Raw genomic sequence first — 13476 nt, 5'->3', positions numbered from 1 at the left:
AATTACCTCCTCCTGATGACGAGTTCGGGAGGAAGAGGTCCAAGCACAGGGAAGAGCTTTCATGTCCCACAATTTATTATCGGGAAGTGTAGACCAATGAGCATGCCATAAAAAAGCAACACGACGACATAAAACTCTGTAGATCGGTGAAGGGAACCATAAGAACAGCAGGCTGAGGAAGAGAGACTGCAGCCTTGGCCGCTATATCGCGCGCCTCGTTTCTACGGATACCAACGTGTCCTGGGATCCAGAGGAATGCCACAGACACCCCCCCACCCATGTGGAGGCAGTCCTGTATCTGGTGGACCAGAGGGTGGACATGGTAAAGAGCTTGGAGGCTGAGGAGAGAGCTGAGTGAATCTGAGCATATAATATACTGTATCTGCTGATGGTGACGGATGCATTGGACACCCTGGAGAACAGCGTAAAGCTCCGCAGTAAGAACCAAACACTGGTCGGAAAGCTGAAATCTATTAGGGGTAAGCCAACAATACAGGCACTCTCAACACCAAATGCCCGATGATAAACAAGAGAAAGGGGTACCATCCTTGGGAACCTGACAAAGGTCACGGAGCAGGCAGGTCCGGGGGTGGAACCAAGGTGGTGCTGTACCCTCAGTTGTCAAGAGAGTTTTAGGAAAGTGGAGGGAAAGAGATGCAGCAGTTGATGGAAGTGGACTTCCGGTGGTAGTAGAGAGGAAGGGCGGCCTGCATACCCTAAATCCAAGAGGCATCGAAAAAAAGGTCATGGGCCAGATTAGCAGGCATCGAAGGCAGATGGCTAGTGTAACGGCTCAGAAGGACAGCTCGCCAATTGGACAGCAGAAGTTCAGCAGTCTCAGCATAAAGGCTTTCCATGGGGCTGGTGTAAAAAGCTCCAGATACTAAATGCAATCCACAGTGGTGAACAGAGTCAAGACGCCGAAGAATAGACGGCTGTGCAGAGGAACAAGACAGGAAACGTGGGAGGACCAGCACAGTTTTCTGTAAAACATAAGTCCCATGAATTTAATGATGTCCACGAATGGAAGGTTAACAAGGCCTAGATGTAGGTAAGGCAGAGGAAACTCTGTACAACGCCAAAAATTTAAAGAGATGGTCTTACTGGGAGAAAATCGGAAGCCGGTTTCGGTGCTCCAAGAGCGGAGGCGATCGAGACATCCTTGAAGACGTCATTCAAGAAGGCTGGTTCATTGAGAGCTGTAATAGATCGCAAAATTGTCGACAAAGAGGGAGCCCGAGACATCGGGAAGGAGACAATCCATAATTGGATTTATGGTGATGGCAAACAGGACAACACTTAGCTTGGAGCCCTGGGGTACCCCATTTTCTTGGGAGAAAATACGAGAGAGAGTAGTGTTAATCGGCACTTTAAATGTACAAAAAAAAGGGAGTAGCCGACTCAAAAGCCCCAAGAGAACAGTGTGCGGAGGATGCTTGTCCTCCAACAGGTATCGTATGCTCTCTCCAAATCAAAAAATATTGCTACCGTTTGGCGTTTCCTGAGAGAATTGTTCATAAAATAAATGCAGAGAGCAACAAGATGGTCAACTGCAGAACGATGCTTTCAGAAACTGCATTGGGCAGGTGTTAAAAGGCTTCGGGACTCAAGCCACCAGGCTAAACAGCAATTCACCATACGCTCCAAGACCTTACATACACTACTTGTGACAGATATGGGGCGATAGCTAGAGGGATGTTTGTACTTTCCAGGTTTGGGAACAGGAACGACGATTGCTTCCCACCATCTTCTGGGAAAAGTACTGTAGGTCCAAATTCGATTATAAAGGCGAAGGAGATAGTGCAGACTATGGTATGATAAATGCATCAACATTTTGATGTGGACACCATCCGGTCCTGGGGCGTAAGAGCCAGAAGAAGAGAGTGTGTGTTGGAGTTTCCGCTTTCGCTATTTTGAGAGGAGAAAACAAGAAGTCGCACTTCCGCTGCACATTTCTTTGGGAGAAAGGCTAGCGGGTAATTTGAAGAGGTCTAAATGTCAGCAAAGTGTTGACCCAATGGAACACTGAGACCAGAGATCGGGGAGAAACTAGGTGCACCAGATAACCCTGTAATTCAACTCCAAACTTCCGAGGAGGGAATGAAGGTGTTAAAAGAGCTAGTACAGAAGTCCCAGCTGGCCTTCTTGCTATCATGGATGATGCGACGGCAACGCACATGTAACTGCTTATAGCAGATACAGCTGGACAAAGTAGGATGGTGGCGGAAAACACGAAGAGCACGTCTCTGCTCGCACATTGTGTCATGGCATGCCTCATTCCACCAAGGAGCTGGGGGGCGACGGGCCAAATCGGAGGTGCAAGGTATTGAACGTTCCACGGCTGTAAGAATAACTTCTGTAACATTAGTGACCTGATCGTCGATGCTAGGTAAGTGACAGTCATCGAATTTGTTCACCTCTTACAAGAAGGTCAAATAATGTATTGTAGCCACACCTAAAATCTCTCTGGATATTTAGACTTGAGGACGTAAATCCTGGCAAACACTAATTTTCATGCTAAACATTTTCTAAATTTTTCCAATATGTACTGTATATAGCCCTCAGTGGTGTCTGAAATCAGTACAGTTACACAAATACTTAATATGCAGTATTAGATATAAAAAGTGACATTGGTTATTTTTCAGGTACATGCTTTTCTCCCAGTATATAGTAATCTACAAGTAATTCCTATGCCTATAACTGTGATTGGGTTAGCACTAGTCACCATTTGTCGTTAGCATACTTCAAAAAAAATTGCCTGCTGTGACTGCTCTGCTGTTAATGTATAAACTGACTCATTTTTCCATCCTTGAAAGCTCTGCTTCATAATGGGATCTGTGAAACAGTGAGGAAAGACTATGTCAAGATAATATTGCCAGTATTGGAAGATTATGGCAGCAATCAAGATTTTTGTCATACCGTACTATTAGCCAGTCACTGCAGCAGGTTTACAATAGTCAATATATTTGTTGCAGACTATACAGTGCCATATTTTCTTTATAACGCTTAATTAGCAAATCAAATTAATTTTTAGTTGCACGCTTTGTTAACAATGGAAAATTGCTGTGTGTTATTAAAATTTTCCTGCATACAAGGACTAAAACTCCATGACAATCTGTTGGAGTCAAATAAAAACTGCGGTACCAAACATGGGCATTGACCTGTGATGTAACTGTGTTGTGTGACATTATTGTGGCATGGTATCTTTGAAATGGATTGTGTTTGCAGATGGCGAGGTGGAGCAAGTGGTTGCACACTCTATCCAGGGATGTTTGTGTTACTAAATTGTTTGTGAGCTATGTTAGTACAGTAGTGAGCTTAACTCTGTGTGCTATTTGGGGTTTTGGGAGTTTGTTTTTGTTGGCCTGTCAGCGAGTTTCTTTGATGTCATTAGTTATTGGCTATTACTTTTGGAATTGTTAGATTGTTGTACTGTTAATGATCTGAGATTTAATTTTTGTGTTTTTGTTTGATACTGGGTACAGATCAGACGCAAAATCTACTACTTGTTCGTTAGTTGCTGCTACGGGCAACAATATGCCTGTTACAATTAAATTTCTCTAGTTATATGGCCTCATGAATCAAGACACTGCTTCTCACACCATGGATGAGTCCATGTGGTGGTATCAGCATGACAATATTTGGAGGTTCCTGGTTAAGTAATTGTTATTTTGTTTTCCGTTTTAGTGTGTGTGTGTGTGTGATTTCTTTGTCACCAGAATATGGATGGTAAGTATGTTTTTATGTTCTTGTTTTTCTTCAGTGTAAGAAGTGTAGTGTGTTTGTTTAAGTAAAAAATTTCTCTGAGGTGTGGGTATCAAAATTTATGTTGGAGTGGTCTTTTTATGATTTTGTGGTTTGGTTCGGTAGTTGATAGTTGAAGTTCCATATGTAGCAATTTTTGAGATGGGTATCATGGTGTGTGTGTGTGTGTGTTGTAGTTATTTCAGTCTAGATATGTTTTCATACTTGATTGTACTGTTAGTTGTCGTTTATTTAAATTGTGGACTTCGTTTAAGGTTTATTAGGCATTAGTTTTATAGATCCCCACCTCCAGGCATAAGGAAATACGGAAGCGTCCGATCCCACCCGTCTGCTTTGACCCATGACGTCACAAATATGGCGGAAACAAAAACAAACACACACACTTTCCACAAGAAGCCTAATGACACTAACGGGACAAGCGCAGGAAATAGGGTGTTTTGGGTGGGGGGCACACTAAATATAAATAAATTTAAATGCCTTGCGTAGCTACAACGTGTAAGTGAAGACAGCCACGCATGAATACCCACCCACCTCCCCAGGGGTCGTAACCCCTGCAACCCATAGAAGATAAAGATGCCTCAGTAGCTGATTAGTGTTTTTTGTCTTTAAAAAAAAAAAAAAATCTCACGGGATAGAACGAACAGATCAGAAAGATAAATATAATGAACTAAAACAGAAATTCGAGGAAACAAATAATTAAAATAAGTAATAAGTGTTTTTAAATTTAAAAAAAAACTCACGAGATAGAACGAACAGATCAGAAAAGTAAATAAAATAAGATAAAACAGAACTGGAGACAGCCACACTCAAACCAAACTCCGCGCCGTCATGACGTCACACACGACAACACCCTTACGTCACGGGTCAAAGCCGACGCGTTGGATCGGACGCTTCTGTCGACCCAGGCATAAACATAAGTGTTAACCATTAATATATTCTGTCAAGGCAACACAAGTTTTCATATGTTTGTTTTGCCAAATTTTTGTTGTATATTCTCACATTCCCTCAAAGACAATTTGGTTATCCAGCACATTTTACCAATTTCCTATTATTTTTCCCTTTAAACTCTTGCCCTCTTCAATACCTACCTTTTTTAGCTGACATTTTTGTTCTTCTGTTTTCCTGTAACAAATTTTGCTACTTCCAATAAATAATAACCCGTTTCATATGAGTGTGTATGAGATCATGAATATGCTATCACATGTATCTCGTGTATCTCAATCTCGCTAAATAAATTCCCATAAAAATAATTTGAAATTTCCTGTCTGCAAAGTTAGGTTGTTCCCAGCTTCGTATCTGTTTTCAGTACGCACATTTCTGTGCTATAATCAATTGAAATTCTACAGTGGCGAAGGACTGCCACATCACATATAATTGCTCTATTTTTTTATAAAATATAGTCAGTTCCATTTTTAGTCCTATTTAGTCCCGGTCATGACCACTTTCAGTGTGGTTTCATCTGGTAAAATATGTTGAGAACATAGCCTGCATGTTGCTGTACAATCTACTAATGACCCCTGTCAGTTTTGATAACACAACTGGTTTTTCTCACTGTCATCAGTATTAATCCCATTATAGAACAAAAATTCTACATCATCATTACATAATAGGATTTTCTGCCATTTATCTGTTTCTTCAACTCTTTATTGAGGTCTTCTACTTCCCTATCACAAAACATATTGGAGCAGACCTGAATGATTTACATAGAAACTGTTGTTTATTGTTAACAAACTACTTGCTAGTTGATCTGAACTTTCTTCAATATCTGTAGTACTATTTTTAAATTCCTTGTTTTTTAATAAACAAGTAAATTTACTCCATGCTCTGTCCCTCTCCAATAAAAAAAAAAAGGCACCAACTTTAATTCTATTGGCCTTAATTCTTAGGCTCACTTCTGATAACCCTACTATATCCCACATAATTTCATTTTACTCCTCTTTCAACTTCACTAACCTATCATCAAATTGTAGAGTCAGTCAGAGTTAGAGATGGTGACAAATTTGGGAGAGCACTTGAATGGAACAGACAGTGTCCTGAAAAGAGATAATAAGATGAAGATCAATAAAATTAAAACAAGAATAATGACATGTAGCAGAAGTAAGTTGGGTGATGGTGAGGGAATTGGATTAGGAAATGAGACACGAAAAGTAATAGACGAGTTTTGCTATTTTGACAGCAAAGTAACTGATGATAGCTAAAGCAGTCAGATACAGCAGACTGACAATAGCACAAGAAGCACTTCCGCAAACCAGGAATTTGTTAACATCTAATGTACATTTAAGTATTAGGAAGTCTTTCCTGAAGGCATTTGTCTGGAGTGTACCCTCATATGGAAGAGAAATGCAGACAATGGACAATTCAGGCAAGTAGAAGATAGAAGCTTTTGAAATGTGGTGCTACAGATAAATGATGAAGGTTAGATGGGTATATCGAAAAACAAATGAGGAGATACCGAACCGGAATGGGGAAAAGGGAAATTTACGGCACAACATGACTAAAAAAAGTGACTGAATAATGGAGCACATCCTAAGGCATCAAGATATACAGAGTTTGGTAATGCACGGAAGAGTGTGGTGGTGCAAACTGCAGAGGGGGAACAAGGCTTGAATACAGTAAGCAAGTTCAAATGAATGTAGGTGGTAGTAGTTATGCATTGAGGTTTAAAATTGGACAGATTACCATTGAGAGATGTATTAAACTAGTCTTTGTACTGAGGACCACACCACCACCACCACCACCACCACCAAAACAACAACAACAACAACCTCTGGCTTACCCATAATACATTTAGTCAAGAAGGAAGCAAAGTGACTCAGAATACTGCATGCAATTTGGCTCGAGAGCAGCAATCCATATTTTTTTCTCCTCTATGTGACTCGATAAAATATTTTCCTTATGGCTATTAACAACAACATGATGCAAATGTCAGGACTGGATACAGAATCTTCCTTCGTTGATCTCCTCAATTGTCACAAATGTGAAACTGACGCTTGTGTGCTAGTTCTTAGAAGATTCGGGTCGACAGAGGCGTCCGATCCCAGGCGTTGGCTTTGACCCGTGCGTAAGGGTGTTGTGTGTGACGTCATGACGGCGCGGAGTTTGGTTTGTGAGTGTGGCGTGTTTGAAGATGTCGTCGTATTGTGGTTTGTTGTGCTCTTTGGTGGTATGTTCAGGGTTTTCGTTTGTGTGTTGTAATGGGCTCAGTTTGCTTTTGCTCATTATCCACAATTGTTCGAGTGTCGGCTGTGTTTGTAGTGGAATTCGTTTTAGTGAGTTAACGATTTTGTGTGATGGTTAATTTAGTGATGTTCGCTGCATATCGTGTGGTAATTGTAGTAAAATAAATCGGTTTTTGTTTTTGTTCAGGAATGGATATGACTGATAAAATTAACAGTGCGCAGGTCACGAGAAGTGTTCGATCCCAATGTGTGGCTGTGTATGTTGATATTGGTATCGGGAGATGTTTTTCAGCTATATAGGCCAAGGGAAGTGTTTGATCCTAATTTATGGGATCGGGAGCTGCTGTTGAGCTATATAGGTCAAGGGAAGTGTCCGATTCCAGATGATAATGTGTTTAGTGGTGTTTGGGGAGTTTTGTGATGTCGGATTTTTTCGTCGTTTTGTGTGGTTTTGTATGGGGGTGGGTGTCTAAATTTGTTTATATTTAGTTTGTCCCCACCCAAAAACATCCCATTTCCCGCGCTTGTCCCGTTAGTGTCATTAGGCTTTTTGTGGAAAGTGTGTGTGTTTGTTTTTCGATGTATTTTCGTCCTCATAATGTGTACGTACCGACTTTATATGCGCCATATTGGAATCGTGGTTTATGGTCGTTTCCGCCATATTTGTGCCGTCATGGGTCAAAGCAGACGGGCGGGATCGGACGCTTCCGTATTTCCGAAGATTCATTTTTTTCCGCCCCAACCCGACTTATAGTTTAGTAATGTTAAATGACAGATTAAATTTTGTATTAGCAACCCCGACACATCATACAGGAAACAAATATCAAATCTAATGAGGTAGGTATTGAAGAGAACTCTGATTGGTGATACACACAAAACATGTAGGATGGCTGACTTAACAACCCGTTCTCACCCAGCCTTGTAATACTAATGGTTCAAATGGCTCTGAGCACTATGGGACTTAACATCTGAGGTCATCAGTCCCTTGTACCAATCACCCTACTGGCCAATGTAAACAAATGATATAAAAGAAGTGAAGCCATCAATATTGAAATACCTAACTGGACAGCAGCATTTTTCATTGCCTAATAAAGTTTACATGCTTGTGCCTTCTTCTACATCTCATGTAGGTACAACAATATTTTGTCAGAAGTGGACAATGGTCTGGCAGAGATCTTGTTTATAATCCACAGGAATATAAAACTGAATAGGAATCCTTTAATATCAATTGTCTTCTCAACTACCAACATAAACAGAATATCTCTCTTATTGATGGACAAGTATTTCCAGTCAGTCTCAGAGTAACAGTGATTTTGTGCCAAACTACAAATCTGAGGGTCATGAATTCGATCCCTGTAGAATTTTAATCAGTCACTTATTACTTTTTTCACTGCTAGTAGTGGTTGTTATGTGGAAACTGGCGAATTGCACAGTGTTCTGGAATCCATATTAAACTGGAAATATCCCTATACTGGGTGAATAAGTCAGTTCAAAGGTCAGAGGAAGGTGAGATATACTACCTCCAATAGAGCCAGGTCCAGTAAGGCGTAGAGATCAACCTTTGGGTTGATAAAAATATCTGTAACCATGTCACAATTAGTTTGTCTCTATTTTACAATTATTTATATTACAATCTTCTGTGCAAGTTTAATAAGTTCTCTCCTATACCAGTATTCCAAAAGTTTTCATTTGAATTGGGGCATTTGAGCTATTTGATTCTTCGATAATTTTAAGTTCTATTGGCACATTTTTTAAGCATCATATAACAGCATATTTACAGTATTGTATTTCTGGATAGCTGACAGTTAGCTATACTTGAAATGAAATAACATTATTCTTTTAAGCTTTCGTTTTTCTAGAGTGGGTAAGGTACTTCGAAATTATAACAGTGATAGTTAGAACCTGACACTTTTGTTTTCTTGTGCTGCACAAGATACATATTCATTTGTGTTTGTTTTGTCAAATAGTAAACAAAAGACCGTTTGTCTTTCACTGCGCAGTTGTCACTGTTGTTCTTAATAGCATTATTTACGAGGTGGTGATGGCTCGGCAACAGTTTAATAAAGGCACAATGTGGCATCCACAGCATGCAGTGAACAATTTTGTAATTTAACTCAAACGGTTTTCTGTCGATCAAGAGCTGTATATGTGAAGTAATGTTGTTTAATACTTTTATCTTACCGAAACACATTCTTCAGATTGAGCCCAAAGCTGAATGTTGTTCTCCGCTGCAGAATTCACGACGAGGCATGCTTCATCAATGTTCAGCACAGAAGTATTGCAGTTTATCACGCTGTTTAAAATATTTAATTGCGCCATTCTTAACAGAGAATTTCAACTGCACGTCATAAAGTAATAGTAAACACTCACAAAATCACATGTAAGAACATCACAGGCTACTGTACAAACAACACAAACAAGTCTATGCGTCACCCATCATTAATACTTCACATGACACAACTGTCATCACAACGCCACAGTGACTGTACCAAGCAGAGTGTACCAGGCTGACCAACATTAGCGTCAGCTGCTCGAAACTTTTGAGATTTTCTAAAGTGTCAGTTGCAATGAACTGCGCATTTCTTTCAAAGTCTCGCTACCTTCAGTTTCACGGAAGAAAATAATGTTTATCTATACGGGTTTTTCTATGTTCGAAGCGTTATCTCTCTAATCAAGATTCAGTCATTAGATTCAGAATGCACAGATACAATCACATGCGAGTTGTCCAACTGTTTTTACGACCTTATACTGCACGAGTGGCTAACTATTCCGATTAGAGAAATGTCCCGGTGACCCTTTGCGCACCAAAGAAAGTAAGGGAAATAATAGGGAATAACTGATAATTGGAAAGAAAAGGAAAGTGGAGAAACAGAAAATGCAATATGTATTTAAGTATGCTCTTTTCATTGTAAAATCATGTAGGAAAGAGAATTGCTACACTACATGAAGAAAAACGCTTGAAGTGCAAATAAACATACAATTAAAGACACAATCGAATCGAGAAGCCTTACCTAGCACTTTATGGCTGTAACAGACAAGAGAAAAGAAACAAGGTCGTACAAACTACAATTTATAAAGAAATGAAAGTGCCTCGAATTGTCGTAACAAATAACGTGAGCTGGAACGGTGCTTCCGTTCTCCGTATTCGAACAAAAACGCTATAGTCCGATTAAAATTACTTGATAGTTGACGTGTGTCACCGCAAGAGCGTTGCTACGTCGGCCGCCAGCTGCAGCTCGGTTGAAGATAACACATGAACACGTCGAGCCACTTCACAAGTACTGTTTGTCCATGTGTAATGCGGAGCAATGTTGGAAACGGCCGCTGCAAGGTACGACTGTAATGCGAGGTTCTCTGTCTACAGCGATTTTAAGTGCCCAATGACCGAACGATGTGCAGCCTCGTGAAGCACAATGTATCTGAGAAAATGGGGGTGAAGCCCAGCCCAGTAGCTTCCATACTAGCAGTCTGCTGCTTGTTGCAATGGTAGCCATTGTTGAAAGTGCTATGTTTGCTCTCGTTTCGTTCAAACGACGTTCAGGGAACCGCACGACTGTTTTGGCTGAGTTCGTCTGCTTAGTTCTTCGCATTGTGGGTGATAATAACTCTGGAACTATATCAGGTAAACCTGGTCCATTGTATGTGAGAACAGACGATCCGTAATTTAAAGAAAGGCTTTCAAGAATTATCGATGAAGTAGGGAGTGACATATCCGGCTTTGAATTTTCTGCCGTGGTAGATGGTGATTTTATTCACAGTGGACATGATCCGGAATCCAGCGTGTCTGGCGAGCGTGAAAGTGTCGAGGAAACGGCTGAAGGAGAATCAGAAAGCGGGAAAAGATGAGGAACGTGCTAGAAATACTTCTATAGCAAGGTCCAGGTGGTCGGTAGTAGAACGAAACAGGAATGTCAGAAATCCAGCTCGTGTTGATACCAACACTTCGATACTATTTCAGAACACAATCATAGGTCAACCCACTCACCGCTTGGAGCTACATTTTGCTGGATGCTTACTTACACGGGCAAATAAAAAAACTTGAAAAAAATCGAGGAAAGTGCAGGAATATGCAGAGAACACAAGTCGGACCTTGTACAATGTCTGAAGTGAAGAGCTGTATCGGCCTTCTAATCTACACTACTGTAATCAACGCGAGTAACGAAGACATACGTTCTCTCTTTTGTGCCGATGCGATTGGCCGTGATATTTTCCATATCACCATCATCAGCAAGACTTGCTGCAATTCTCAACTGCCTGACGTATTACAATCTTGACGACAAGGAGTTACGTAAGCTTACTGATCCAGCAGTTACTACGCTACTGGCCATTAAAATTCCTACACCAAGAAGAAATGCAGATGATAAACGGGTATTTATTGGACAAATATATTACACTAGAACTGGCATGTGATAACATTTTCACGCAATTTGGGTGCATAGATCCTGAAAAATCAGAACCCAGAACAACCACCTCTGGCCGTAATAACAGCCGTGATACGCCTGCGCCGGCCGGAGTGACCGAGCGGTTCTAGGCGCTACGGTCGCAGGTTCGAATCCTGCCTCGGGCATGGATGTGTGTGATGTCCTTAGGTTAGTTAGGTTTAAGTAGTTCTAAGTTCTAGGGGACTGATGACCACAGATGTTAAGTCCCATAGTGCTCAGAGCCATTTGAACCATTTTTGATACGCCTGCACATTGAGTCAAACTGAGCTTGGATGGCGTGTACAGGTACAGCTGCCCATGCAGCTTGAACACGGTACCACAGTTCAACAAGAGTTGTGCCTGGCGTACTGTGACGAGCCAGTTGCTCGGCCACCATTGACCAGACGTTTTCAGTTGGTGAGAGATCTGGAGAATGTGCTGGCCAAGGCAGCAGTCGAACATTTTCTGTATACAGAAAGCCCCTTACAGAACGTGCAACATGCGGTCGTGCATTATCCTGCTGAAATGCAGCGTTTCTCAGGGATCGAATGAAGAGTAGAGCCAAGGGTCGTAACACATCTGAAATGTAACGCCCACTGTTCAAAGTGCCGTCAATGCGAGCAAGAGGTGACCGAGACGTGCAACCAATGGCGCCCCATACCATCACGCCGGGTGATACGCCAGTATGGCGATGACGAATACACGCTTCCAATGTGCGTTCACCGCAATGTCGCCAAACACGGAATCGACCATCATGATGCTGTAAACAGAACCTGGATTCATCCGAAAAAGTGACGTTTTGCCATTCGTGCACCCAGGTTCGTCGTTGAGTACACCATCGCAAGCGTTCCTGTCCGTGATGCAGCGTCAAGGGTAACCGCAGTCATGGTCTCCGAGCTGATAGTCAATGCTGGTGCAAACGTCGTCGAACTGTTCGTGCAGATGGTTGTAGTCTTGCAAACGTCCCCATCTGTTGACTCAGGGATCGAGACGTGGCTGCACGATCCGTTACAGCAATGCGGATAAGATGCCTGTTATCTCGACTGCTAGTGATACGAGGCCGTTGGGATCCAGCACGGCGTTCCGTATTGCCCTCCTGAAGCCACATATTCCATATTCTGCTAACAGTCATTGGATCTCGACCAACGCGAGCAGCAATGTCGCGATACGATAAACCGCAATCGCGATAGGCTACAATCCGACCTTTATCAAAGTCGGAAACGCGATGGAACGCATTTCTCCTCCTTACACGAGGCATCACAACAACGTTTCACCAGACAACGCCGGTCAACTGCTGTTTGTGTATGAGAAATCGGTTGGAAACTTTCCTCATGTCAGCACGTTGTAGGTGTCGCCACCGGCGCCAGCCTTGTGTGAATGCTCTGAAAAGCTAATCATTTGCATATCACAGCATCATCTTCCTGACGGTTAAATTTCGCGTCTGTAGCACGTCATCTTCGTGGTGTAGCAATTTTAATGGCCAGTAGTGTATAACAAACATTCTTCATATTTTCAATAAAAATTCACAGCAGTTCTATATTCTTGGGGCTAATGCTACAGTTGATGAAATGCGAATCGGCTTTAGAGGACGCTGTAATTTTAGAATTTATATTCCATATAAACCGGCGAAGTACGACCTGAAGCTTCTATGCCTCGCCGATTGTAGGAGTAATTATGTCTTCGACACCTGTCTCTACTTAGGAAAAGGTACCGATGGAGCAGGACTTAACGCCATACGAGAACAAATACGCCGTTCCCACTGAGGATGTCCTCAGATTGTGCAAGCCAATAGCACAAAGCAATCGAAAAATTCACGCTGATACATGGTATGTGTCAATAGAACTTGCACGTGCTGCGGAAAAATGGTTTGACCATACTGGGAACAATGTGAAAGGACTGCACGAGAATTTCGGCATCTTTGTTGCCTTCCCGTGCATGTTAAGTTGGAACAACGCTGTACGCATTTACCAAACACATCACGCTGATTTCCCACGCATCTAAGAAAAGGAAGATGAGTAATTATAATATCAACACTGCATCACTCCGTAGAAGATGATGGGGAAAACGAAAAATCTGCAACTATAGCCCACTATGACAACACAAAGGGCAGT

General features: G+C 41.7%; 1 protein-coding gene across 1 annotated transcript in view; it reads right to left on the bottom strand.

Annotated features, from left to right (window-relative positions):
* The window catches only part of LOC124620513 (heparan-alpha-glucosaminide N-acetyltransferase-like), a 105388-nt gene extending 95947 nt beyond the window's left edge, over positions 1-9441 (bottom strand). The window contains exon 1 of the mRNA XM_047147074.1: positions 9126-9441. Within this exon, the coding sequence (XP_047003030.1) occupies positions 9126-9263 (138 nt within the window). The 5' untranslated portion in view covers positions 9264-9441. The remainder of the gene's footprint in view (positions 1-9125) is intronic.
* Positions 9442-13476: the final 4035 nt, after the last annotated feature.

The sequence above is a fragment of the Schistocerca americana genome, chromosome 1, assembly GCF_021461395.2.
Source record: "Schistocerca americana isolate TAMUIC-IGC-003095 chromosome 1, iqSchAmer2.1, whole genome shotgun sequence".
In the NCBI taxonomy this organism is placed as follows: Eukaryota; Metazoa; Arthropoda; class Insecta; order Orthoptera; family Acrididae; genus Schistocerca; species Schistocerca americana.
This window is presented reverse-complemented; position numbering and strand designations above follow the sequence as displayed.